General features: G+C 33.3%; 4 protein-coding genes and 1 long non-coding RNA gene across 8 annotated transcripts; 1 reads left to right on the plus strand and 4 right to left on the minus strand.

Annotated features, from left to right (window-relative positions):
- The first annotated feature begins 4,452 nt into the window (after positions 1-4,452).
- Positions 4,453-5,358, plus strand: LOC135144221 (uncharacterized). The gene is made up of 3 exons (XR_010283041.1): positions 4,453-4,613; positions 5,074-5,182; positions 5,235-5,358. It is a non-coding gene; the product is annotated as an uncharacterized LOC135144221 (long non-coding RNA).
- A 550-nt stretch (positions 5,359-5,908) lies between these two features.
- On the minus strand, positions 5,909-8,239 carry LOC135144216 (CUGBP Elav-like family member 2). Of its 3 annotated transcripts, none has more exons than XM_064076200.1 (9): positions 8,189-8,239; positions 7,733-7,890; positions 7,345-7,471; positions 7,182-7,284; positions 6,937-7,112; positions 6,735-6,882; positions 6,387-6,666; positions 6,076-6,187; positions 5,909-6,023 (listed from the first exon to the last, which is right to left on the minus strand). In XM_064076200.1, the coding sequence occupies exons 2-9, from the start codon at positions 7,777-7,779 to the stop codon at positions 5,958-5,960; spliced, it is 1,059 nt and encodes a 352-aa protein (XP_063932270.1). In that variant the 5' UTR covers positions 7,780-7,890; positions 8,189-8,239; the 3' UTR covers positions 5,909-5,957. The 3 variants fall into 3 exon arrangements, with proteins under 3 accessions (XP_063932270.1, XP_063932269.1, XP_063932271.1); XM_064076199.1 differs by lacking the exon at positions 8,189-8,239 and adding an exon at positions 7,967-8,092; XM_064076201.1 differs by lacking the exon at positions 8,189-8,239 and adding an exon at positions 7,954-7,986.
- Positions 8,240-10,705: 2,466 nt separating this feature from the next.
- On the minus strand, positions 10,706-15,092 carry LOC135144204 (uncharacterized). Its single transcript, XM_064076178.1, has 27 exons — positions 14,980-15,092; positions 14,815-14,916; positions 14,669-14,765; positions 14,482-14,538; positions 14,296-14,399; positions 14,127-14,244; positions 14,001-14,074; positions 13,860-13,947; positions 13,657-13,730; positions 13,524-13,593; positions 13,401-13,468; positions 13,274-13,344; positions 13,094-13,202; positions 12,940-13,035; positions 12,784-12,885; positions 12,575-12,728; positions 12,458-12,514; positions 12,285-12,396; positions 12,114-12,232; positions 12,003-12,056; positions 11,673-11,948; positions 11,528-11,613; positions 11,391-11,473; positions 11,275-11,328; positions 11,161-11,223; positions 10,901-11,102; positions 10,706-10,817 (listed from the first exon to the last, which is right to left on the minus strand). Exons 1-27 carry the CDS (start codon positions 14,998-15,000, stop codon positions 10,788-10,790), a joined length of 2,541 nt encoding a protein of 846 aa, XP_063932248.1. The 5' UTR covers positions 15,001-15,092; the 3' UTR covers positions 10,706-10,787.
- Positions 15,093-18,438: 3,346 nt separating this feature from the next.
- On the minus strand, positions 18,439-19,680 carry LOC135144177 (programmed cell death protein 5-like). Its single transcript, XM_064076161.1, has 7 exons — positions 19,625-19,680; positions 19,468-19,523; positions 19,284-19,418; positions 19,148-19,227; positions 18,938-19,014; positions 18,626-18,753; positions 18,439-18,532 (listed from the first exon to the last, which is right to left on the minus strand). The coding sequence occupies exons 4-7, from the start codon at positions 19,216-19,218 to the stop codon at positions 18,455-18,457; spliced, it is 354 nt and encodes a 117-aa protein (XP_063932231.1). The 5' UTR covers positions 19,219-19,227; positions 19,284-19,418; positions 19,468-19,523; positions 19,625-19,680; the 3' UTR covers positions 18,439-18,454.
- Positions 19,681-24,651: 4,971 nt separating this feature from the next.
- LOC135144190 (immunoglobulin superfamily containing leucine-rich repeat protein-like) lies at positions 24,652-27,381 on the minus strand. Of its 2 annotated transcripts, none has more exons than XM_064076163.1 (11): positions 27,254-27,381; positions 27,040-27,111; positions 26,833-26,904; positions 26,558-26,629; positions 25,864-25,932; positions 25,741-25,809; positions 25,423-25,485; positions 25,212-25,371; positions 25,115-25,156; positions 24,864-24,974; positions 24,652-24,790 (listed from the first exon to the last, which is right to left on the minus strand). In XM_064076163.1, exons 1-11 carry the CDS (start codon positions 27,364-27,366, stop codon positions 24,695-24,697), a joined length of 939 nt encoding a protein of 312 aa, XP_063932233.1. In that variant the 5' UTR covers positions 27,367-27,381; the 3' UTR covers positions 24,652-24,694. The 2 variants fall into 2 exon arrangements, with proteins under 2 accessions (XP_063932233.1, XP_063932234.1); XM_064076164.1 differs by having other exon boundaries at positions 24,652-24,805.
- Between the last annotated feature and the right edge of the window lie 431 nt (positions 27,382-27,812).

Raw genomic sequence — 27,812 nt, forward strand, 5'->3', positions numbered from 1 at the left:
AAGAAACTGTTTTTGTTCAATTACTCAGACTTTACTAATATACCTAAGTAGCGACCTTTAGAATTAATCCTAAAAAATTACCAAAATATAATATTTACATATAATAAAATTTGCGTTTTAAATTTAAATAAAAAAATTTTAATAAAAGAGTAAGGATAGAGCGATAATAATGACTTGATAGTCTTTCTGCCTCTCAATATCATATACTTAAGTTTTTGACTTATTTGAAATTTTGATTCTTGGCAAGTAACTATAAATATAGTATACATCAGCAACAGCAATTTAATATAAGCAAAAAAAAATAAATCAGAGAATTTATATAACTAAAAACAGAAAATGATTCTAAAATAATATAATTATCAGGTATAGAAAACAAAGTTTTAAAGGCTATTAATCCTAAAATAATATAATAAACAACATATAAAGTGAATATAGATTATTAAAACCATTAGTATAAAGTAACAAACAAATCTGCACATCTGTGTAAGATGAGTTGGTCAACTTTGCATATCTTATTAGACTTCCAGAGTAAATATGAGGAAATACAAGTATTGGATCTTCAAATTTGATTTTAAATAATAATTCTTGTTTCAAACGATACTTATGATTAGTAACTCCACTTCGGTCAGTGTCTACATAGTCTTTAAGGGAATCGTTAGATACTGCTTTATTAAACTTTAAAGCTGGGTGCATACAACCAGGACAGTTTTCTTTAGAAGCCATTTTAGTTGTACAAAGATCAGGCATGCGAGTAACGTTTTTTTTAACACATTTTCTTTTAGAATCACAGCTCTTAAATTTTGCTTTATTATTGTTACAGAAATGATTAATCTTAACACTATAAAAGTCATTTTCTTTATTATCTTGCGAGGGCGTTGAAGAATGGTTTTTTTCACTACAAAATTCTTGGACTTTTGATCGCGGATGTTGACAATTAGGGAAATTATTTAATTGATAATCTGAACTGACTGGGCTTTTACTATTTATGTTACTGTTGTTATGGTTCATATTAACTAATAAGGGTCCGCCGGAGTTTTTATTAATATTACTATTACTATTATAAGCATTAAAGCCGAGCTCATCGTTAAAAAAAGAATTTTCTAAATCTATATTTATAATGTCAAAAGATTTTTTTCTGAAGTAAGTGCTTTTGTCATTTTCGGAGAAATCTCTATTATAACATTAAAAAGGCAAAATAATAATATTTAAAGGAGACAATGAAGGAGCTTAAAAGATAAAAAAGGGGTCACACTTTGCACAAATAGTAGAAGATAGGAAGCGATCTTCATCAACTAAATCTTTGAAGAAATATATACGGTTACTAATAACAAAGTAAAGTAAAATAATAAAAAACCTTTAAAAATAGAGGAAAATGATTCTTTTTCAGAATATTCTAATAAACTTGATACTAAATAGACAGTAGATATTAAAGATATAATATGTTCGCGTACAAGTAAACAAAAATTTCATTGTTTATTAACCTTCACTCTCCATGACTTAAATTAAGTTACTCCCAATCGAAGAAAAAGTTAGCGAAAATAAAGAGAACAACGATGTGTCTGCATATCTTCTTATCTTGCTCTAAAGATGCAAAAAATCGTAACTTAAAAAGTTTTATACAAGTGAACACAATTCTTTTTGGGCGTTCCAAGGAACCAATTTGGTGCTGACCCCTGTTGTGGTAGTGCCAGTAAAATCGTAATTTATAAATATATAGTTATTTGAGTTAGTGCAAAGGTTTTGCACTAGTGTTAGCAAAATAAAATATTTATCAATTGTTTAAAAGTAATCAAGTTATACAGAAAAATGTAAATTGGTTTTTTTTATGACCCACCTATACAAATACAGAGTTAAGGCGGTAAATCTAGACCCTTAAGGCTGAGTTGAATTTACCTTTGGTTTTTTTACCTTATAAAAGATTATGTTTTGTATTAATTGCTTCAACTGAAACATTGGTCATTGAGGTTAACAAGATTTTTATATAAATTTAAGAGTTCTTTTCTTCTTCCTCATAATCACTGAAGATTATTTACGATTTTAAATCGAAATAGTGAGGGAAAATTTACCAAGCGCTATCCTTTCATTTATTTGTTCATAGTTGATTGTTATGATAGAAAACGCCATTTAACCTTACGTTATTTATTTTTTTATATAAAATTTTAATATACTCTTTTATATTACCCCACTTTTATCACTTTAAATTATATTTTTTATTTTAAAGTTATACTACGTAGTGGAAGTGAGTAAAATATTTTCGTCAAGGCTTACGTAAGAATGACAAACATAAAATTTCATGGAATCGTGTTATCTATATAAAAATCTAAAGAGGATAATCAATTTATTATTCCTCTAGTTAGAACTAGTATACTTAAAATATTAGAAAATTTCTTGTACGTTAATTACTCCCTTTACTAAAAAGCAATTAGTCGTATTTTTAGATTAAAGTTTTTTTTTGTAGTTCCTACCTTGTTCTAGTGTCAACTTCATCATTTGTCTTAATCTACGGCTGTCTACTTTACACTTTATTCACTATTATTAGATCAGAGTTGTTTTAATTAACAACCGCCCATTAATACAATTAACCCCTTTAGACGGTGTGACTCTTTTTTTCTTTTAAAAATAAACTTGTTTTAACAAACCCTGTGAGTGTAGATCATTGCGCTATTCAACCTAATGTCATATTTTTTTACTCAAAAAGGTTTGAGTTAACCTTCGGGACAGTCATTATTACTCCTTTAAAAGAGTATCACTGGGCACTTATGCCCTGACTCCTCTTGAGGGATGGAATACTAAATGGTATAATCCTTTTTTTGGAAACTTAATAAGAAAGATTAGCAATACAACATATCGGTTTTCTTTATACGGAAGAAGTAAGTTTACTTTACTTATTACTCAACCACCTCTTTTAAACCTTATTGCAAACTATAACGTAACTGTTTTGTTATCCCCCACCCTTTTCAGTGTTGCTATCAGTTGATATATAAAAATTATATATATAAAAATTAATAAATATTTAGTAACCATTCAATACTTATAGAGTAAGTACATAAAAATTATCCATTAAATTTATAAATTGAAAAGTAAAAATCAAACAAACTTAAGACACCATATTTTTACTTGTAGCTTGAGCTGTTAAACGGCTAATAAATTTTCTTAATATTTATCAACCAATCATAAAAAATTTAATTTTCTTATTGTAAAACTACATATCGTTGGGGCCTTGTTTGCCTTTTTTTTTAAAATTCTTTTGTCTCGTCTCTCTACTTACATTATGCTATTATACGTATATATATATTATCATTGATAATAAGCGAAGTAATGAAAAAATTAAAAAATGTAAGCACTGTACTTTGGCCTTCAATTATTCGTGTTCTCAAAGCTAAACCATCTAGTTCGGCGCTTATAGTATTAAACCAGCCGTTGATAAAGAGCTTTGAAGTTTTTTGGAGAGGAGGTAATTTTCTTTTTATAATTACTCCCATTTTTATGATTTTATTAATTATTTTAAAATTAACTTTCCGAGTTCATATTTTTTACTATTTAAGGGTTTATATATCAACTTTAACTTAAAAATTTTTAGTACTCTTAGTCGTTCTGTATTTCTATAGCTTCACTTAAAGTTTGCGCTGATGGCGGTGCCAACCGACTATTTGATCATTTTTCTAAGCTTCAGAGAACTGAGTGGTTTTATCAAATAAATTAATTTTTTTTATGTTTAAGCATAGAGGAGTAGTTCGTAAAAAAAATTGTCTGGCTTTTATAAAGTTTTGATTTTGATTAGGCCTATTTAATTTTTTTTTTTTAAAAAAAGTTATTTATCTACTTACATTTTTTCGATAACACATCTACATCCTTAGAGTTTAATAAATACACAATCAAAGTCTTTTTGGCAACATTTGTGACTTTTATAAGAGAATATTTGGTTAGAAGAATTAATAGAACTTCGCTTGGACAATCTTTTTGACTTTTTTTTCCCGTAAAAAACTTCCGTTTGTTATCAACTTTAGCTATAGTCGGTCTAACAAATTTTTTGCATCTTTATAATTAATTTACTGTAAATTCTTTACGACTCCTTTACTTTTTCATAGTAAGATTAGTCCTTAAAACGTCGTTATATAAATAAATATTTATTATAACTTTTAAAAAGTACATTGACTTTTATTACTTTAAATTTACACTTTAGCTTTCTCCCCGACTTAATTATTGGAGACTTAGATTCTATAAGAGATGAAGTGAAGCAATTTTATTCGATACAAGTAAAAAAGTTCAAAGTTATATACAAGCTACTTTACAAAGAAGCTACTTTAGGGGATTCCTGTATTAAAAGAAGGCAGTCAAGAAATTCACGATCTAGAAAAATGTGTTCTCCACTTATTAAGTGAAATTTATTATTTAAGTATTAATAGTGCAATTTTGTCTTAGAGAAATTTATTATAGACGCTAAACAAAATGACCATACGAAATTTAATACTATTTTTATTCTCGGGGGCCTGAGTGGCCGAGTAGATCACTCCGCGGCCTCCATTAACACAATATTTAAGTTTCAAAAGGAGCTGTACTGCCCACGATACTATCTTATAGACAACTACTCCTATTCCGCTTTGCTTTTAGAGGTAAAGTCTACCACTGAGTAATTTTCCTTTGCAAGTAATTTTTTTTAGTTAATTATAAGTGCTCCCATGATGGGCATTAGGGGATTAAGAACGAGCAAATATTGCATAGTAGCGTCCTTAATTCTAATCACATTTAAAAAAAGTAAACATTAGAGTTTTAAAAAGTTTATGGAACTTTCAATTACTATAAAAATGTCAAATATAACTACTGCTTTTAATTCAAATTAATGGCAAATCAGACGCTCTTTATCCCAATTTAAGCCATTGACTACTTTACCTTAATCCTTACGAATAAGTTTAGTGAATTCCTTTCGTTGTTGCGCTGTATAATTTAGAAAAAGAGCTATTGTAAACCTTTTAAAAAAAAAATTAGTAAGTAAAACTCTAATCGCCTTTCCATCAGGTATTATGATGACTCTTAAAAAGATTTTTTAAACTTTAATAAATTATACGAGTGCAGGGAACTCATGTTTTAGAAGTAAACAACACTGTGGAAGGCCCCACCTGCGGACTGCTTCCCTTTGGCGGGCCAAGTTTGGTATTGACAAATGGTTTAAAGTGGAATCTAAGTAATCTTTTATTTATAATTTATAAAAAACTAATTACCGATAAGAAAAATAGATAATCAGGTCTTGCGGTTTGGAGGGGATATCAGTTCTTCCAATGAAATCTGTCAATTGACTAAGAATATAATGATAACCATAAAAAAATCTCCAATTTTGTGGACCTCCGAACTAAATTTTAAACGCCTTAAAAAAAAAGATTTAAATCAAGCATAACTATCTATAAAGATTTTTAGTTTGTCTACATAATAGTTAATTTAGGCGACATTTAATTTAATCGGATTCTTAAACGTACGTCAAAACCAACTTTTTAAAACAAATAGCTTTAATGTTAAGAAAAATAAAGCAACACGCGTTGACTTAAGAATTAATCTTACAATTATATAGCAATTTTCTCTATTTTTCTATAATATTTAGTGGTATATTCTTTTTAAGACTATTTAAATTTTCCAAAAAAGCAAAAAAAAACTTGTAAAGCGGCTTATGAATGCAAAGTCTTTTGTATAAAGGTAAGCTATTCTTGCTCTTTTTTGTTTTAAGCTGAACTGTAGCGTTAATGTTCACATAATTTTTTGCAAATGTATTTTTAATTATTAAATATACATTTGGATTCTCTAAAAAAAACTTCAAAGTTCTAATAACTTTATTTCAAAATTGCTTTTTTTATATGTACCAAGTAAATTATACAATGTTTTGCGATCTAAACGTTTCACCGACTTTTTCTCAGTTTAGATTATTCTGAAAAAACTTCTTAATAATAAGAGTAGCGCGCATATAAAAATTAGTAAGGCTTTATTATTTTTTCTCGATCATTCTTGTGCCGAACTTTCAACCGTTTTTGGCCGACCTGTAAATTAATCAATCAACCAACAAAATACTAATATTTAAAAACGAGCCACCTGTAAACCGTTCATGGCTTGAATAGCCCGCGACGCTGCGAGGGGGGAGTCGTAGCTAACAAATCCAAAACACTTGGATTGGCCCGTGTTCTTGTCGATATACACTTTGGCGCTGCGAGAAATCAGTTAATTACAAATATTACCATTATTATTATTCTTATTATTATTATTATTATTATTATTATTATTATTATTATTATTATTATTATTATTATTATTATTATTATTATTATTATTATTATTATTATTATTATTATATATTTCAGCATGTTATACTGGTGGTGAAAGTATACAAAACCCTCTGTGAAAACCTCAGAACATTCCCATAATGAGTGAATCTCGTATAAAGATCATTATCTGTCCAATCATTCGGAAGATACATGATAAAAAGATTAGCATCCTCAGAAATTTTGGAGGCCGTAGTGCCTTTTGCCTGGTGACCGGCCGCTGCAGCTGTCAAGGCTGCCTGCTGGGCGTAGTACGCCTCATAACTATAGCCGGAAAAACCGTTATAAGCCACTCCCGGCCCGAGAGGGAGGCAGTGGGGCTCGCTAGGAGCAATCGGGTTGATTCCGATAGAACTGTTCAGTTCTGGAAAGGATAGCTCACCATATTGTCACGTGAAAGAAATAATCAAACTTTCTACTACAGCGGTTTACCCCATGCAGTCTGAGGCTGGACATCATAGAACCAATACTGATACAACGGAGATCCATTGGAAAAAGGGTAGGCCGCTGCTGGGTTGACGTAGGAGGAAGTATAGCTGTTTTGCTGCTGCACTTGCCGTAACTTTTTCAACATCCTGTCCTGCTTGGACATAATCGAGTTACCAAAGATGTAAGAAAATGATAAGTGGAAAACCTTTTCGGGATCCACAAACTTCACAACCAGAGGAGAGCCGGCGCCCTCCATTGTGTGCACGCCGTTTAGACCCTCAATAGCCAACTCTGCTTGCTGTCTTATTTGAAAAACAGCGAAGCCACAAGCCCGACTTTGCCCCTCAGGAGTCTTAAGAATTTTTACTTCTTCCACGATGCCTTCATTTTTTTATACACAAAATTAGTAAAAAGCACATGTAGTAATCCAATAATAGAAAAAAAATGTACCATATGGAGAAAAAAGTTCTTTCAAATCACTTTCAGTGCATGTCTTCGATAACATGCCTATAAATAGCTTCCGTTCTTCTTCACGATTTTCACTTTCCGCCAACTTTTGTTTATAAAAACTAACTTTGCAAAATAAAAATATAACAAACGTTATATTATAAACCTTGCATTGCATAGAATTCTTTACGCCAGGAAAAATCATTTTATTGTGAAATCTCTCGATGGCCTTGAAGGCATCCTTTCTATGACAGTAAGAAACAAACCCACAACCCTTAGATTTACCAGTAGACCTAGAATTTTTATATAATACAAAAAAACGAAACAAATTACAAGACTGTGTCTAAGAAAAAATTATATAAATTCGAAAAACCACCTGCCCTATAGAGCTACTATAATTAAATATGAAATGAGCAGCAAATTATTAAAATTATTTTTATAAACTAAGGCATGCCATAAACAGGAAAATGAAGGTATAAAGAAAACTTGGAAATATACTAATTTATAATAAGAAAACGTAGCCTAAGCTATAAAATTAAATAAACAAGACTCACCTATCTTTGAGTATGTTTAACTCAAAAACTGGACCAACTTGCTCCATAAATTTAAGTAAGTCATCTTCAGTAATGTTAACTTGTATTTGACCAACAAAAAGTTTGACGGCGTCACTGTCTTTAACCTTAACGGTACCAGAGGAAAAGGAAAAGCCATTCTAATAAATAGTAGTATTAAAAAAAAGGTTATAAATAATTTATGGCATATAGAGAACAATAACCAATTATACATACTTCCGAACGAATTGGTTCGATAACTTTATCAGGAGAGCTCATTTAAGTAAAAAATTTTGATAACGGAAACAAAGGGAATCGAACTGAACGAAAAGAAACGAAACACAAAAATCTAAAATAACAAAGCGAAACAATTCACGGTAACGGCATAGAGTAACTTATAACACTATTATAAACCACAAGAAAAAAAATTACAAAGTTGTATGCTCCACCAATTTTTACCTTAAAATAAAACAGCGCTTACGGTAATATTATCCTGTCCGACAGAACGCGTCAACCACGAAATTTAAACAGCTAGGAAAATCTAGTACCCGGCCTCTGCACGCGTTGACTGCCCCGAAAAGTTAAAAGTCACGTGCTGCAAAACAGTTTTCTATTTTTTTTAAAATGGGAACTATAATGGGCAAACAAAGCAACAATTAACTGTTATCACGCCCGTGGTAAGCCACTGCTATATATTCTTCATCATTTAATGAAATATTTGTAAAACGGTCTTTGTTTTCCTAAAAGACTTTGCTTTCAATTTAAATTTTAAGTTATTTTTTATTAAATTAGTAAGCTGTTAACATATCAGTCCATAAAACTAAAGGTCAAGTTGGTTTAAGTTAGCAACGAAGCCTGAGTCAGAAACCTAGTTTAATTATTTTCCGCGAAAACAACTGGTGCACAACAACGTTATATATTTATGTACCGTTAAGCTATTACTTCTACAAGGGGCCCACCCTATTATTTTCAGGAGTTAGACGACTATATTGAAGGCGGATGATAATGATTTTGTACAGTCAACTTGAGGAAATAAACGCCCAGAGATAATGGCCGCGAAAGAATGATCTCGTGTGATTCGAATTCATGATTCTATCTATAATCCTTATCGAGATCTTTTAATTAAGATTTGCTCTAAGCTTAAGTAATTATATGCATCTAAAGTAATAAGAAACACTAGTTAACTCAATTTAGAGTGAAGAACTACTTTCTTGAATTAAATTGTCAAACACATTTTAAGATAGTATACAAATTAGTAGTTAGCATAGATTATTTATCACGACACAATTATAAAAAGATTTATGTTTAAAAACTAATACTAAATCATAAAAAAAAATTTCATTTATTTTGTTCTCTGAGCGTTTTAATATTTTTTTACGAAGCTTTCTATGATTACTTTGATTGGTTTTTTTTAGAATTATTTAATTCTTTCATTTATCTTGATGTGTTTGAGAATTTTTATGGATAGAGGTCGCTGCAAAGATGTGGTGTTAATTTCTAGTAACCATAAAAGATCTGCAGAGAAAAATGGATTCACCAAAGTAACTCGTCACGGATCTAAAAAGAGATGAAAGCTAAAACCCCTAAAAAACGAAAGGGCGAGCAACTAGTCTAAGAACTTACGGAAAATAAAATTCTTCAACTTACGAATGCCGATTAGGGAAACTCACAAATAACCTTAGCGATATTAACAAAGAACCTATTTTATACGCAATTTTTTTTCTATAATAATTTCAAGACTTTAGCAAGAACTCTGCTAAATTATGACAAGAGCTATTAATAAAATTCCGAATAGCAGTAACGGTACTTACCATAGGGAATACGAAAAGAGTAATGGGTTTCGTAGGGAAATGTCGGATTGCGGTAAGTCGCGCACGTGACGTGCAAAGAGCATGTCCCTTATGTCAAGCGGAAGGCAAACTGCGCCGGGGGAAGCCTTTGCAGAGATCCAAATTGGAACTCTAGCAGGGCATGACTTGTGTAAACACGCTTGCTAGCAATGCAGTAAGGTGGTTTCAGCTTCTTTGCCAAAGGCTTTTAATAGACTGATAGACCTTAATCTTCTGGGGTAGAGATTGGTCGCAATGCATTTGAGGGCACCACAACGGTAGCAGTATTCCAACCGACGGCAGCATAAACGACCCACAATCACCATTGACACTTGTTTTAACAGCACGTGGCTAAGACCGTCGAACTTGAATACCTTCCAGCTGGGCAGAGCTTTGATAATCATTATTTCGACTGTGGCGACTGGCAAAGGTGCCCTTCGGCAACACTAAGAATTTCGACTCCAGAGCACTTAGTCTGCAAATAAGGAAGCAGGTGGTACACGCAAAGCAGCAGGTGACCAGTCGCTTTGTTTGCGTCATCAGCCAAAAAATCGCTTTCGGGTCTCCGTCTTATAAATAAACTGCCTTAAGAGAAGCGACCGTTGTCGGCAGCTTTTGAAATATTACTTAACTTTGTCTCCACAGACGGTTGGGATGTGTCAACAACTTCTTCCTAAGGCGCAGGCGCCGGTTTTCTCGACTAAGCTCGAGTATATTTTCAAGGCGCCGATGCTCGCATATAAGGACCATCAGTTATCAGGCGGGTGGTAGGCGCATAGCTTAACGGTATACCATTTCTAAACTTCAGTCTTTTTACTTATATTACCATATCTACAGATATTCTCACGCCGTAGTTCAAGCTCGCCACACTAAATAAATTCGCAATTACCAGAATCGCTGAGTAAGAAATCTTTTTATACATAAAAAACTACGTAAAGCTCTGACCATCATATTTCAATTATAATTTATACATTTTCTTGTATATTCCAGTAAAACAAAACAGTTCTTAACTTTGTAAAAATATAAAACAGCCGAATTAATGACTTTAACTGGTTTTCAGGCCGCGCAAAGTTTAACATATAAACATTATTGAGAAGTATTTAAAAAAAATTAGAATTTATTTTGGGAAATGAGCAGAGTTTCATCATTAAAATTTTTAATCAAAATATTATTACTAGAATCACCTAAAGCGCTATTATTTCGTTCTTCACGCCTTTTACAACTTTCTTTCAAGGACTTTGCTTTATTTTCTTGGCCAACTTGATTAATTTCCAGCAGTGGTTCCAAGGCCTACCCGTATTTTATAACCAGATTCCCATGGGGGCGGGGGGATAGTCCAAACCTGCCCTATCGAGTGGTAAACTCCCGGAAACAGAAGCTCCTGCGCTGCCAGAAGCTGTTTTACGCGTTGTCTTTCTGTGGGAGCCTCGAAGCAAGCGGGACAGTTTTCGTGGATGACCGGAAGATGGGAAGTCTCAGCGAACTCCCGCAGATTCTTCTCTCGGCAATAAACTAGCGGTCTGATCATCCTCAAATCACCTTCTCTATACGTAATGAAAGAAAGATTGGGAAGTAATTATTAGTAAGACAAACGAGCCTTACGCAACAACATAATTAGCCTTCATGGTTCGCAGTAAACCGTTGTGGAAGAGTGACATCAACAAGCTACAAGGCAAAGCGTTGATAAGAATGAAAAAAAAAGGAAAAAAAAAAAACCTTTCTGCACAATCGTCGAGGTGCTGCCCAAAAGCAACTACATTGTACCCTTCTCTTCATGGACAGTAAAAAGTACTAACAGGTAGGTGGCGCTCACGTGAGAACTCTCAGGTAACCTGCGGGCGCACGTGTATATTATGCCACGCTTCATCCTTGCACAGAAACTGCAGATGGAGGCCAAGTCGGGGATGGATAGTGCCTGCACAGAAAATCACTAAGAAACGCACACTCAATCCACACCAAAAGCATTTACGTGCTTGATGATTTCCTGAGAAATATAAAAGTAAGGAAGCTGGAGTGCGCGCGTGTACTCGATCAGCGGTTTCGGGTTGTACGAGTCTGTGGAGAGAGCAGTTATTCCTGCCTGTAGGTCAGGCCACCATAAATCATGTGCGCACCCGTCCCGGGGTCAACTGTGGCGGCTGCCAACTCGAAGCGGATGCCTCTGTGGCTTATCCAGTCCTGATAGTTCTTGAGCAGATGCAGCATCGAAAGGGAGTCCTTCCCGCCCGAAATGCATGCAAGGACTGCCAAACTGTGAGGAAGCAGCGCAAAGAACCCTCGGGGAAGAGGACCTCTGTCGCCGTCGCGAATCATCTCAAACTTCTTGATAGCTTTGTACACCAACTTTTGAAGTTTCTTCGGCGGTTTGATCCAGCGGATGGTCCCAAACCCTGATTCGTAGTGCCCATTAATAAGGAATGAATAAGAAGGCAATAGAGACTCACGAGGAGGATTAGATGGGCGACAAACCAACGAAGGCTGTGCGCTCATGGGGGGTGCTAAAAAAAGCACATGCCTAATAAAGCGAAGCCTGTGAAAGACGACTCCGGACATACGCGTTGGAGGGTCAAGGCGGAAGTGCTTTGGTACTGCAGGGAGATGGCAGTAAGTTTTCGGAGAAAAGGGCGACGTGCCTGGAATAGTTTCTCTTCCTTCGTCAGGGTTGCAGAACCAACTGCATAAAAAATGATGAAGGCGGGATTTATAGTGACAGCCTCAACGTGTACCGCAACTTCATATCAGGGCCTAAAAGGTTTCGCGCGTCGATGCAGTTCTTGTAAAAGGGAGAATCGAGAAGTATGTGCAGGCCTTCTTTCAGCAGTTGCGAATACCTCGTGTCTATGCAAGCGCGAAGTTCCATATGACTAAAAATATACGGAAATGACTAAAGTATGTGCACCGCCTTTAGTGGGTGCCGAAGAAGAGCTCAGTTTTCCGTTCACGTATGATATATTTCCTACAAACGGATAGAAGTTCGGAATTGGACGCCTGAACGACGCCAGTATGGGGCGGATACCCAGCCACAGGCGATGCTTGGCAATAGTGTGAGTGTGCTTGTGGTGCTTCCATTCCGCAGTGTTGGGATCGTAAAGGTAATGCGAGAGAAGACGCCATCCGTGCGAGGCGACAATGTCTACAGCGCTGATGATGTAGTCGACCATGCTTTCGCTCTGTATATGCACAAGTCTGCTGTTGAAGATTCGCCAGTATATAATAAAGACCCACCATAAAGTAGGTAAAACTCAAACGAACTATGCCGGGGCGGAGCACTTCCCTGCCACAACCCTCGAAGTCGCGGCGAAGGTGGTGTCTGTCGATCCTTTCATCCTGCGGAGCGAACGTGAGCAGAGTAACGACACACGAGGGAGTTAGGTAGGTTGCCTCTTTCATGGCCTCTTTGTACTGACGAGACAGTTGGTCACTCACTCCTAGCGCCGCCTGAACAAAAGGGTTTGAACAAACGCAGCCGCCTCGACACTGTTAGCAAGAGCGTTAATAAAGCTATGAGAGCGGCGTTAAAAAGAAACAGGAAAACCTGAATTCCAAACAAGTCGTTCAGCAGAGAACAGACAAAGTTGAAGTGCAGAAACAGGCCGCAGTGCTTCACCAGCAGCGAAAAAACCGGCAAGCACTCAAGCCTCGGACTGTAGTAAAGAGATCGACGGGTCAAGGCCCTCGAGGGCAAGTAACGGCCAGCCAGACTGTTTAATCATACTTTCCCAGTAAAATGATGTTCGGATTTCTGCTCCAAACACTCAAGGCTTTCTGGCGGAACGTGAACTCGAGCTGGGCGTTTGCAGTCGTTGGGAAACAAAGGGCAGGAAAACAATAATGAAAGCAACTTGTCTAATAGTGTCGTGCCCCACCGCTCTTTGGAGCTGGAATACCAGACCAGCGCGAATAGACTCAACTATGAAGTGAGAAGGATAAATGCACAATACATACAGCCCCCAAAAAGACAAGACTTATAGCGGGCGTTCCGGCCTCTTCGCGGTGCTCAATGTCCCTTAAATATTGGTGCGCTTTAGAAGAAACCTTCCAGTAAAACGCAATACAAACTAAAATCCATTTCAGTAGTAAACAAAAATAACTCAATACAAAAAAAACAGTTCCGCCTCCCGCTTGCGAGGGCTTTTTGTTCCGAAAAAGGGACTTCTTCGCTATGAGTAATCCTAAGTAGATTTAAAAAAAATTAGCAAAGCGAAAAAAGAGAAACAGCCTAGCACTTGAAACTTAACATAAAGAAATTTAATGGTCAGATCAAATAAAAACAATCAATTCTCACAAAAAAGGGTACATACCCGGAGTCTGTGGGCCGCCAATAAATTTATGAGGGGATACAAAAATAGCGTCCTTCTGCTTCAACCGGTCAATAGGATTCATGTCGATCTTGGTTAATAAAAACGTAAAAAGCAAATAAAGTTTACTATCACGTGGTATACTTTTATATGAGGAGCAGCTGTTGCGTAATCCCAAAAGACAAATCCGTTATGGAGATGCATTAACTCCGAAATTTCTTAAAAATTTATTATAAGCTATAAAAAAAAGGATTAGAAAAACAATTTGACCATCCACAGGAAGAAGTGCACCAGTAACGTTAGAAGAAACGGCAAAACTGCCAATTAAAAGAGACCTGGAGGAATACTTACGCAAAAGTTGCTTGAAAAGAGGTAAGTCAAATTCTCCCTGGTAAAATTAACTTGAATCTCATTTAATAAAAATAAAATTTTAATCTACATTTTCATCTTCTGGTATCGTAATTATTTCTGCCCCACTTTCCCTCCAAGGAAGAAGATTGGAATGATGTTCAAATATTGAAATAAAAACAACAGGAAGGCCAGCTTAAAAGGGGGACATTATACTTAACGAAACTTGACAATAATAGAGAGTTGCGCTAACTTAAAACTACAAATAAAAGAAAACCTGGATGAGAAGCATACGAGTGCAGCTCTAAGCCATGACAAAGCTTATTAATAGCCGCTAGAGTAAGTTATTAATATAAATTTAAATATATAAATATTAGAATATTTATTCAATATTAAATTTAGAAGATTAATTTAGTTTTAAATTTACTTATTTAATTATTCTATATATTTAGCGAAGATTTTACCAGTCACTCCATTTCCTATGAATATAATAGAATCTAGCTCTGTGGCATTAACACATTGTTGTATAATTTCTCTTGCTTCTTTGCGATAGAAGGTTGTCTACAGAAGAGAAATAAAAATATATATTTATAACTTTTCGAAGTGTTACCTGATAACCAGAAGTTGAAGTAGTAGTATGCGTGTTACCGTAAAAAGGTAAAACATTGTCGCGTAGAAAATCTTCTATGAAACTCAAGCTTTTTCCTGAAGCCTAAAAATTTTTAATATGAACTGAGTAAGCTAAAATGAAAAAAAAAAATTAAAAAAAGTCAACCACATAATCTGCATAAACCATACTACGTTGGCCAAAAGGCCCCTCAAAAAAAACGCCATCTCCTATGACTGAATCTCTGATAAATTCAATGAGAGAAGGCTCACCTTGAGGTATGAGCATCACAACAGTTATCCGCGATATCGTTTCATGCCTGACGATTTCTATTTCGCTTTTCTCTAAGCTTAAGTTTGCACGTGATAATAGAACAAAAATGAGGTAAGCGTACCAAAACTAAATTAACCTGTTATCTGCCAGGCGCCTTGAAAAAAGTTATTATCGTCTTTGTTAATAGTCCAGTGGTTTATATTCATTAAATCATGTAGTCGTTATTTGAAATCTTTAAAGCATATATCTCTTCGAATTTGTGAAAAAAGCCCAAAGAACTCTATATAGATAAATCAATTATATTTTACATCAATAGCGGAATCATAATATAGATTTATAACATGAAGTTTACCAAGCATAGAAAAAATTACTAATTGTTTTAAAATATTTCTGTTCGCCCTCAAAATAAATATTAAAATTTATAAGTTTTTTTATAGTTTTCTTGATTTTACAGCATTAATGGGCTTCCAACTGTAATTTACATATGCTGTAAAATAGGTCTCTTTGAGAAATGGATTATAAAACAAATAAGGTTTTTTTTTTACACAGACTAACAATACATTTAAAAAGCGAACTTTTCTATCTTTTTACCTGAAAAAGTTACCTTTATTACCGCAAGCCGTAATAGGTAAATGATGAGCTCACTGGGGATTGGTTTTTAGTGCATGAAAAAAAGTGAATAACGAACCTAACTAAACTAGATTTATTCTGTTAAAAATAATTTTAGTTTGGAAAAAATTAATTATAAAGGGGGGAATGTGACAGCAAAAAAAAAACTATATAAAAACTAATCTTTGAGTTCATATGTGCCTAAGTATGAAGTAAAATTTAAAATTTTTACGATAATGATTTTACCTATTAAATTTGTACTTAGATTTTTAACCAATCGATTAAGCCGTTTTAAAGAAAACTAAGTGAATGTAGGGCCAAACAGAGGAGGTCGTTAAAATTAAGTATACGAATTGAAATTTTTTAACGGTTGGGCTGCTGCTCTAATTAAAAATTATGTCTTTATATAGAACGGTAAGTTGCTCAAAGAAATCGCGCAATTGTGAAGATAGGTCAAAATTTTTATGCAATTATAACACTTTCTCTTAACTAATAGTTGTACTTTTAAGCTAAAAGTAGCTAAATTGCTTATTGGTGTCAAACTGTTTAATATAAATTCTCAACAAAGCTTATGTATTTTTTTTAACTTTTACTACTTCAATGCAATTTGCAAGTAGAGTTTAAACACTGTTTAGACTTCAATTAAGGGTTTTTTGCATCTTTAAGACAGGAGTTCACGTTCCAGCGAAATTAAGAAAAAGGGTAAGATCCCAAAAAAATGTCACTCACACCTCTAATTTATATTTACAAATCGCCGTTCGATTCATGGTTTTTTATTATAAAAAGCTCCGCTTATTAATAACCACCATATAAGAGAGGTTATTATAAAATTGGTTTATTACCTTAGGGCCTGAAAACCTCTCAATATCAGAGAATTTTTAAAACTATAAGGATGAGATAAAACAAGTTACGTTAAAGAAAATGACAGAATGGGCAACAGCTTTGGATTCAAAGTTGTAACAGTTATCATTTTAAACATCATTAACTTGCTACAATTCAAAATTACTTGAACATTAAATTAAAATTTTATATATTAATACTAATACCAGTGCTTTTAAAATAGTAGGGCCTAGTCGTTTATAATGGTATATGAAGATAGAAAAACAAAAAAATATGTGATTGAAATAATATAATGAGTGAAAGATTAAAAGTTAAAAATAAAAGGAACGATCATAGACAGGTAACAATGAACATACTAAGATTGTAAAAATAGAAGGATGAAAAGGATAATTAAAAAGGAAAGGGGCTAAGATCGCAAGAACCACATTGGAAAGTAAAAGAACTTAAATCATCTATAAATAGCGCTTTGTTTAAAAAGTACACCAAAATCCGTTTTTTCTGAAAGAAAGACGTAAAAATTACTTATCTTTTATAATAGAAGAAAAAAATGTTTAAACCAGCTACCTTAATCAATGAGTTCCTACCTTTAAATGGGCCTACTTCCAGGGGTTCTTGGAAGTAAAATGATAATCAAATGCTTGCTCACTATAACCAAACAAAGTTAGTATAGACTACAGGGTGGCAAGTAGTTCTAAACTCACAAATAAAGATATTAAGACTAAAGGAGTTACTTTGGTAAGGTGTGAAACAGTGCCGGATTAAAAGAAACTATTGAGCTACTATAACAGAACGAATGAAACTAGGGCACGTAGTTGGGTATACCTAGTTAGCATCCTTGCTGGTTCTCTGCAGGGGCCTCGTGCCTCGTGCCTGTGGCTGCTGCTTTTGGTAATAGAAACATTCAGATATTATTTCGATACATACTCGCTGTAAGTATTAGTGACCCGATCCCCTTTAGATATAGTAGGTAAATACAAGCTAAGCAGGTGTTTTCTGCGCTTAAGAGCACACTTATCGTTTGTAAACTTCTATACGCATATATGTAGTATATATAAAAAATTTGAGATAACTCGTAAGAATTGTATGCGCACCACGCATAATATTCTAAGTTATTAACAAAACTAAGCAGTCTGCATTCTATTTCTTCGAGCTTCTGCACAATTTTTCTACTAATGATTAATTATTATCCTAGCACTTTCCTCCTGCGCGCCAGTCAAAGGCCAAATTGCCTCATAGAATCTTTATTTGGCTAAAGATGCACTTTTTTAGTTTGAATGTGGTTTCAGGCTTTCTTCTTCGTACTGTATGCATTTGAGTAGTTAAGCAATTTAATCATATAGAAACCTGAATGTTATAATGAAACAATGATGCCTATTTGCAGTAACGCACATTTTAAAAAACTTAACGTTAACCAGATTGCGATCTCTCCAATATCTTTGCTTATACAAGACTTTAAATCTTAAATCTATAAGGCTGAAAGGCCTTGTAATTATTCCATAATAAGGTACTCTTAGTAGTTCCACTTATATAGATTTTTAAGGGCTATAAGGAATAAGTGTGTGCATTTTAGAGTATGTGCAAAGACAGTGATAAGAGACAGATTACACAAGTTAGAAGTGTATGCAACTTGATTCAAAAATTTATTATTTGGGATGACTAACTATTGTTTAGTAATCTATGAACTAATGTCAATAGCTTCAGAACGAGTGTTTACTGCACAAAACTATGCTCTCTTAAAATTGTCTAGGTATAAAGGAAGTCGGTCTAAATAAAGGCCTTGTTCAATAAGCGCAAAGCTTCCTCATAATTTTGAGCCGTTTTTAATTGTTTTATAAAATACATATATACTTTATATGTATTATAACCTTTTTTATGAGCAAAATAAAGTTATTAAATACAATTAAAGAAATAAGAAATTTGTTTAATCAGAAAAATCATCAAAATCTCTTCTCCTCTGGATGGTAACCTTGGGTTTCTTAGACTCTTCGCTGTCAACGACCTTCAGCATAGTAAAAACAGTGATAACAAATAATCATTAGTAGAAAAATAAATTAACACTAGTAAATTAATATATATAATTCATAAATATTACCTGTGAAAGTATTTTAACAAACGTTGATTCATCCACACGACCTACAATTTGTCCTCGTTGAACCATTGATATAAGTAAGTTTGCTATCGCTGTAGCTCTTTCCGGTTTAACAGCAGAAATTCTTCCTACTTCACATGAATTTTAATAGGCCAGGCTTAACAAAGAAAAAGTTTTTACAAATACAAAATTGATAAACTGCCCCTAAAAAAGCTTTATAGGGTTGTATTTAACAACTTTTAATAACTTTCTTAAATCTTTTTTTTTTAGATAAAAATGTATTATCGTTTCGACTTTGTAATAGTCAAAACTAACAGCGGGCTTGAGCATCCTGATCTAAAATTTGCGAAATAAATGACTGCTGTGCCTGTTTTTTTCTCTCCAAGTTAATTCTATAAACCAGAATCAAAATCTTAAGCAAAATGAATTACAAAACAAATATAAAATTAAATATACTAAAAGATTATTTAACTTAACTCTAAATATACTTAATATGGGTAATAGAGAGAAAGTTTGTGTAATAACCTCTCTTTTTCAGGATCTATTGATTTTAAATTAGCATTTTCCATTTGGGAACTTTGAGGATTGTAAGCCATTATAAAACGCTAAAAAAATTATTAAATCTGAATATGATATACAGAAGATAACCAAATGACTGTACATATAGTTAAACTAAGTCCCGTGCAATTTATTTTTTCAATATTTCGAATAAAAAGTGCGTTATACAATAGCCGAACAGAGCGTATATACCAGACAAAGTCTATGTCTTCTACTAGAATTACGACTTTATGCAGCCCTTGAAGAATTGAGAAAGGCAATTTGTCACATGTTAAAATTTTCAAGACCTTTTTTGCGAAAGTACATATGCAACTTTTACGTTTTTAATTCCCTATATTGCTCTCTATATGAAGTGGGCATTTACACGAAAATATGGTTTTATAAAAGTAGATACTTTCTCTACGTAGAAAAAAGAGGAGTCGAATCAAATGTTTAAAATAGTACAAGTAAAAATTAAGAACTGGAATAGACAATTTAAACTTCATAGCCACCCACACAAGAGCGCGTTAGAAATACCACTGCTAAGAGTGCATAGCCTGCTAACGAATAATAAGTAGAATTTTGACTACATTTTCCCTTACCATACTATGATAAATTTTTTTAAATGATTTCGTCAATTATAAGTGCAAAAATAGTTACTTTGCTTGCAGAGAAACGTTCATTGATTAGTTGTACTCTGCAGCGTATACCGCATTCTATGTCGGATCGAAGACCACCAATAACGTTAAGCATAAGCTAACTTCCGAAAACTCCATAAATTAGCAAATAAAATAACAAAACAGGTTATAGAAATTTTCTTGATAGAAAAGAAGTTATTATTAATTCGATATTCGAGAAAAAAATTACTATCAGTAGCATAATTAGTTAAAAATAATTTCATTATGAATTTTAGTAACGGTAAAGCAACAGTCCGTAAAGACCATTTAATAATAGCAGAAGAATTAATGTAAAAAGGATTGTATGAACTCACCCACAATATTTATAACAAAAATATAATATTTAACACCCAAAGCATCGACGACATTAATTAAGTTAAATCCCTAAAAAGAACACATTTTGCATGGACATGTTAGCATAAAATAAAAAATAATTTATTTTATATCTAGAACCATTAATCGCAAGGATACGTTAGAATATATAAAATTATCAAAAAAACCTCTCAAAAGTTTCAAAACATATTTACCCAAACCCCTTGGTTAACTGCCCTAAGTAGACTCCCACAATGGGGTTTACCGACTTATGATGGATAGAATTATCTAATAATCGGAACGGAACGAATGAAAGATCGAAGCACTTAACTGCAATCTTTGTTAAAGTAAAACTAAATATGAAATAATCTTCTTTGTAGAAATACATAAGAAATAACCGAAAATATAAAATAAACAGAAAAATTAATCGGAATGCAGCATCGGCTGTCATAAAAGAGTTCAGGGCTTACAATGTTTCGAAATAAATTAGTGCTCGAAGGCCTTCTTTCAAGACACCCAACAACATAAGTTAGATGAAAAACGCATTTAAAAGATAAATAGTATAGCGCTCTGTACTCTCAAGTAGCCCAAAGTACCCGGCTATTACTCCCTACACAATGTTATTTTAAAAAGCTACACGAAAATGATATATATGGAATAAAGGAATACACATTAAAAAAATATAAACCATTAGGATCTAAAATACTTGCTTACAACTAAATACAAGTCAAAACTGCAAAATCGGGCTATAGAGAGGTTACATCCTAGCTTTCCCCAATAGATTCAACTGATGACGAATACAATTCCTGAAACACCAACCAATAAGATATATAACTTAATAGACGTATTGTTCTTTTTGGAAACACTTTCATATTACAATAAAAATATAAAACTTAGGATAACTAGATTATAATTAAGTCCTCTACCCAAACATCATACAGCACAAGAAGTGAAAGTAATAGTAATAAAATTAAAAATTATATTTGTAATATTCACAGTTCAAGGACTCTTCCTTAACAAATATAAGCTCAAATAAAACAGAAAGAGATAACTTAAAGAATATAAAATTATCAGAGACAAAAAATGCACGTCATTTAAAACAAAAATGAATTTAACTGGTTACACTTAATGAAACCAAAATGTTCACTGATTATAATTTCTTAATAAGGAAGCGACCCCTACTAATGACAAGTATCGGATAAAATTTTAATGGAGCACAAAACTAACATAATAAACATGATTTTAAGAACTTAATCCCAAAACTAATTTACGAGTGCAGTGAAATACGCTGCCCCTACCTAAATAAAATATTAAGGACGTTTACGAGTACATCTTGATTTGTGGGCAGCTTACACTCTTACAAAGACAGCATTGCCCTTTAAAACCTACTTTAAGCGGTATCATAAGCAATTTAAAAAAAAAATTTGCATCCTGGGAACCTTATTACAAGGGCAATTAATTCCTTATAATTGCATAAATACTATAAAATAATTGAGTCCCAAGCACGTATAGTATAGTTAGCTCTTAGTGTTGATATAGCTATCGAGTGACTAATATAAAATAAAAATTAATCAACACTAAAATAGTCATATATATGTTTAGCCTACTACCCCTCGGGCATACTACCATTTCCAGGAAGTCAAATCGGGCCACAAAAATTGGTGACCCAAACAAAGAAAAAAAGAGGAAAAAAGGGTTAACGTATTCTTGCTATCTCTTAGCTCTTACTAGTTTTGGCTAGCTAGTAGTTGCATAAACGCTGGATAAAATTATACACTATACTTAACTGCCTTAGGAGATGCGCTTTCTCGTTCAAGAACGGGGCAGTGGAAAAACTTATGTATCTTACAGTATTTTAAACATATTTAACCCCATCGAACACCAGGAAAAGTCTTCCTCAGTTATATCCTCCGCACATTTTTCAATATATAGACCTTTTTTAAAATATAGCTTAGAAAGGTGAGTATTGAAACAGCCCAAGAAACCAGCTAATAATAATATTCTGGAAAAAAGGGAGAAAAAAAAGTTAAATGCTAAAACTATTATGACCTCGATAGCTTTATGTTATGAGAGACGACCCGAGAGGCCACCCCCTTCAATTCTCTCTACAATGAGGTTATGTAGAGTTAACGTCGGGGAGGCATGGCTGGCGCTTTGCTGGCTGGTCTCTAGGTTTCCTCAAGTTTAACAGTTTTCACCACTCTAGGTTGAAGTACGGGAGAATCGCAACTCCCCAATACATTAGGGAAATCATGTACTCCTTCGGGGCTTGCCCATGGGCTGTTGGGCAAAACTTTTTAGGTAAAGACTCTACGAGAGAGACTGGTTTTTGCCTCTTCAAAAGTTTAAGAGGAGAATAAGAGTAATCAGTAAAGATGTTCTATGCATTTTTCCACTGTAAGTATGTCGGTAATAAATAAATGAAATAAATAAATGAATTCAATTTTGGCATCGTAATTGCACTGGAAGTGTATATAACGGTCTTTGAACTGAAAAGCTATTAAATCTTTACTTCCATAATTATAGATACCTAATATTAAAAATTTTCACACAAATAACAAGTTACTATTAGATGTCTATTTAGCACCTCATACTTTCACTTTAATAGCAGGCGGTCAAAGTGAACACACTGAAATTAAAAGCTTGACAACTGGTTCTGGTTGTATAAGTTTGTCCCGAAGGTCAATACCCTTTCTAACTAACTTTATGATGTAAAGGTAACCAGGAATGCAAGTTTATTAAACTAGAAAAATTAACTTTTACCAACACCTTTCCTTTTACAGTTAATTTAAGTTTATAAATATGCAACCACCCTTTCCAAAATTTAATATCATATTTCTTCAATATACAAATCTTTTAACTGTTTATATTTCTAATTGAATTGGCTTAGTATATTAAGTCAAAAAAACTCTTAAAATTGCAAGTACTTAACACAGTAGCCGATACTATTACAAAATATTGTAAAATTACTATTTTTATGTTTGTAGCCTTATTCTTTTATTAATAGTCTAAAGTATAAAAGTTGATAATTACTTTACTTTGGAATTAAATAGGAAGAAATGAGTTCCAAAAACCAATAAATCTAGTGAAACTTTTCATATTGGAAAAATTCCCACCAAAATTACGGAAGGCCATAATAACTATCCCGTTAAAGCAATTTTCTGGTTTTTAATTAACCAATATTTCAGTTCGAGCTACCGAATTTGCGTGTTTCGAGGTGAATTAAAGTCACTAACACTTAAATTACCTTCAATTTGGGACATGCTAGAAGAAAGCTAGCTAGAGAGAGAAATACATTCGTAATGATTTATCAAGACCCCTCAAAATTTAGTGACAGTAACTTTGGAAAAGACAATGGGCGTCGGGTTTATCTAGAGGAGATAATAAGATTTTATAAGACTTTTTTTGAACCTTTGGTTATTGTTTATAGAATAACTAAATATATAGTACTTATTAAGGATCATAGTATATATTATATATAATTTATTAACATCTAGCACGGTAGTAAGTCATATAAAAAAAATTAGAGGGGCTTTAGTAGGGGGATGGTTACTTTTATCATAGATTTGTTCTTTCGTGGGCTATTTTAATTGTCCATTTATCTTATCCATAAAAACGAGTTGGAGGAAATGCACCAAACACAAAGGACTGTTAGTGCTCTTTTTGTTTAACTTAATGTAGGCAGTAATAAACCGTTACTATATCACAACATACCAAGCAAAGGGGGACTAATAAAGATAATACAAAAGTTATTCAAGTTAACAATGTATGTCATAATTTTATTACCATAACTGGATAGTATTATTAAATTAGCTCAGCAGAACTACAGCGCTTTTGCTTTTGAATACGAAGTCACATTTGAAAGCATAGACTGTTACAGAATACAGGAGCCTATAAGAGTGACACAACTGAGTCATTCAAGCTATTTAACGTTAGAATAAGTTTTTGATCTGTATATAATTTTAATTCCTTTCGGCTTTGGCGCTTTAGACTGGGGCCTTCAAAAACTTAGAACAAATGACAAAAAAGCAAAATGCAAGAATCGCGTTCTTCATTAACGAAATTATATATATATAGTATAAAACAAAAATTTCCGGGTTATGCGTTCTTAGTCTTGCAATATTTGATTACGTCGCCCAAAGCGATTTTGACTTGGCATGACTTTCAAGGAAGTTTATAGTCCCAACATGAAGTAGGTTTACTCTTTTATTTGGAAAGTGGACTATCTCGACATTATATACATATATTCCTAAATTCCAATATATAATACTAAATAACATGAGCATCGACTAAAACTGTAATATTTAAAGTCAAGCTTATTTAGTATCGCCAACCCGTTAAGTTTGTATGCATACCGTTCTTAACGGTGTACCTTATTTTCATAAAAAATTTTCGTTAAAGCTTATGAGTTGTGGTCAAGAATTTTATATGCCACTTCCTGGCTAGCAAAGACAGTTCTTTAGCACTCAGTTTACCACGCCAAGAACAATTGAAAAGAGGGGAAAAAATTGAAGTAATCTTTAATACTACGTCCAAGCTGGGTGGTTCAGAGGATCAATAGTACTACCAGCGTTGTTATGGAAGAGCTAGTGGCATACGACCAGTGGGCATGGCCATGCCAATATCTCTCAAATCCCGCATGCTATACATATAGATCCTTAATGTTACTATAAGTATGAGGTTGTGATAAAACAGTTTCTTAGCTTTGCTTTTACCTCGGGACCATCATGGGACAGTTCCATATCATCTTCGCATTCATCATGCTCTTCCTCAGTTATAGGTTCATGCTGCTCATTTTTATGGCTTTCTAAAATATTCTTGGGTTCCTTAAAGGGCAAGAAGGATAAAATTAAAAAAAGTTATCTCGTCGTATTAGCAAACCATCTCTTGCCTTTCGACAATGATGAATTTCTCTTAAAGGTTTATTAATACCTCGCTAAAAGTAAGGAATTTTAAAAAGCTTTACCTGCTCCTCAAGGCCGTCAGCGTTAACTTCTTGAAACAAGTTCTTTACTCTAAGTTAATAAAGGAAACCAAAGAAAGAAGTATTTTATCCTAATAACCTTTTTGACTGCATACTCTTCACATTCTTTCATATCCAAATCTATAAATTTTATAACTTTTCCTCTGGAAGTGCACCGAATAATGGGGTGTACAGCTATATTGAATTTGACTTGGAAATAGTCAAACACGCAGCAACGGAGGCTAACTCCTAGCATAATTCTAGTACAAATTTATGACTGGTCAATAGAATAAGATATGCGAGCTCCTTACTTTTCAGGAAATGGCTTAATGACGTCTTCCGTAATAAAAGGTAAAGGGTTCCTCTGTAGTTCTCTATTAGTAAGGAGAGGTAATACGCCTCTGGTCTTCTTGCATGATATAAGAAAATATTTTTCGTTACGCAGTGGCTTACTGTGTTAATAACCTTAACTCATCGCTAACAACGTTAAACTGAAGGCCGAATTCAGAATTAATTACTTTGTTATTAATAAAAGTAGAATCTATTCATAACTACTCGTTCGTCAGAACCAACTTTTTAACAACCACCCTGTATTTCAAGAAGAGCTTGTGGGTATAATAATAAATTACAAGCTTTCCAAGGAGACAGTGGCAAGGGCGCCAGGCAGAAGAAAACTTATATTGTTGAAGTTCAAGATTCTTATTTGAAATTTAATGTTATAAATGTTCTTGAGGGTTTTTACTCATACTTACAATCTTCTCAAGGTAAGCTTGCTAAAGGTCCCCGGGGCAATATAGTTTATCTGGTTATGCCCAAAGTCCCTGTGAGAGGGGTAAAGAAGTTTTTTAAGAATTTGTGCATGAGGATTATGGCAAGACTAAGGAGTAAATAACTCTTTCATATCGAAAAACTGATAATAGCTCAACAGACTATAACCAGGAAGGACTTCGAGACTCAAAATATCTATTTTTTAATTTTAATTGCACTTACTCCAAAAGCTCTGCACGAACAGTTGTTTAAACTTTTTTTTTTTAAAAATGCGAGAAGTTTTTAATCTTGTCGCTGCTTTCTTTGAATAGTTATAATAGCACCTTGGCTTAATAATATATTTCAAAAACTTCTACATAACACGTAAAACACTAATACTTTTATTCCCTTAAAACTTGTTTATTTACTAAACTTTGTACTTTGCACAGGATAATAACTGAAGCAATATATGAATATATTGATGCAAGTCAGCACTGAAATCTCTGATATATATATTTATCTATTTCTTTCAGCTTATGTTTTTGTAGAATTCTAAAGTTAACGCACTATAGAAACAACCAAGATGAAACAAGCTGCATAAAGCTAACTATGAAATTGCTTTTAGTGTTTTTCTCAACAAACATGATCCTTAAAAGTAAAAGAGAAGCAAAAGTAAACATAAAAAGTTTTAAAGCATACAAAATCTCCATTTCGGAAAGACCACTAAAGGTATTTACGGGAATGCTTTTCAACTCATTATACGAAAGATTCCTTTTTATAAAAAAATTAGACGCGCTGTCGTACTCCAGTTTTAAAAAATAATATTTGAGTTTTTAACTCTATGTCAATTAAACAACTTATAAGCTTTGCTAAATTCTTCTTTTACTATTTTTACTTTTTAAGATTTAAAGTTATACGTTAAAAATTGATATTAATAGCTTATAGTAAATTAATTTCCGTTAATAAATCTTTACACGACTAATAAATTTGGAAGCCCACTAAACGTTTTTTCCTCCACTGTACTTATCCTGCAGTGGCTTAAGTTTCTGTAAGTATTGTTAAAAATAATTAAAAAAAACTTAAAAAAAAATTAGTTTATCATCAACTTTACTTTTTTATTCTTCACGAGAAGAATGCTCAGTTTATACAACTTTTAAGTTTCAAAAACGACGTATACTTACATAACCATCAGGAACTTGAGCCCTTTAAACAGCTTATTATTTACAGTGCCAAGCTTACAACCACTTAAGTCCCTAAAAAAGTGCAGTTGTGATATTATACACCAATTTAGTGGTCACTGCTTCTATTTACTACTTAAAAACAGTATTAGCTTATTTATTAGCACGAAAGTTAGCTGAAACCCCGTTAATAGATAAAGCGAGTTATTGTTATTACAGTGCACCACAGATGGCATTTCTCCTGCACTCCCGCAGCTTGCCACATGGGTCCGTAGAAGTCCTTAACCTTCCCAGCAAGCACAAAGACAGAAGTAACCCGAGAACTCCCATGAAGCAAAAAAAGATAAAGTGAAATTGCTGACAGGTCTGCATTAAAAATTCATTTATATACTTTGATCTTAAGATTGTTGCATTAGATTTAAGGTATTTGATTAGTTATCTGCAATCTCAATAGATTTGCCTATTACTCGGCGCGCATGATTACGCCCCTGCATGGATCTGTGGAAGTTTTTCACTTGACCAGCAGGTTCAGGAGAGATTCAACCAGAAGCAATAAAAATAATTCCAAATTGCTAACAGGTTCGAGTTGGAATACAAATTATATTTTTGCCTTAGTTACAAGCAGCACCAAGTTGGGTCTAAGTTACAGCTCCATGCTCATTAGCTTGTTGCAAAGGTTCCAGGTCCTCAACTTATATCTGCATTTTTTGTAGATTTGTCTATTACTCGTATACTTTCACTCTAAATAGGCTTTAATAATAAAAATTTATAACAAT

This window comes from Zophobas morio, unplaced genomic scaffold (genome assembly GCF_036711695.1).
Source record: "Zophobas morio isolate AGI-343-1 ecotype UQ-CSIRO unplaced genomic scaffold, CSIRO_AGI_Zmor_V1 ptg000085l, whole genome shotgun sequence".
NCBI lineage: Eukaryota > Metazoa > Arthropoda > Insecta > Coleoptera > Tenebrionidae > Zophobas > Zophobas morio.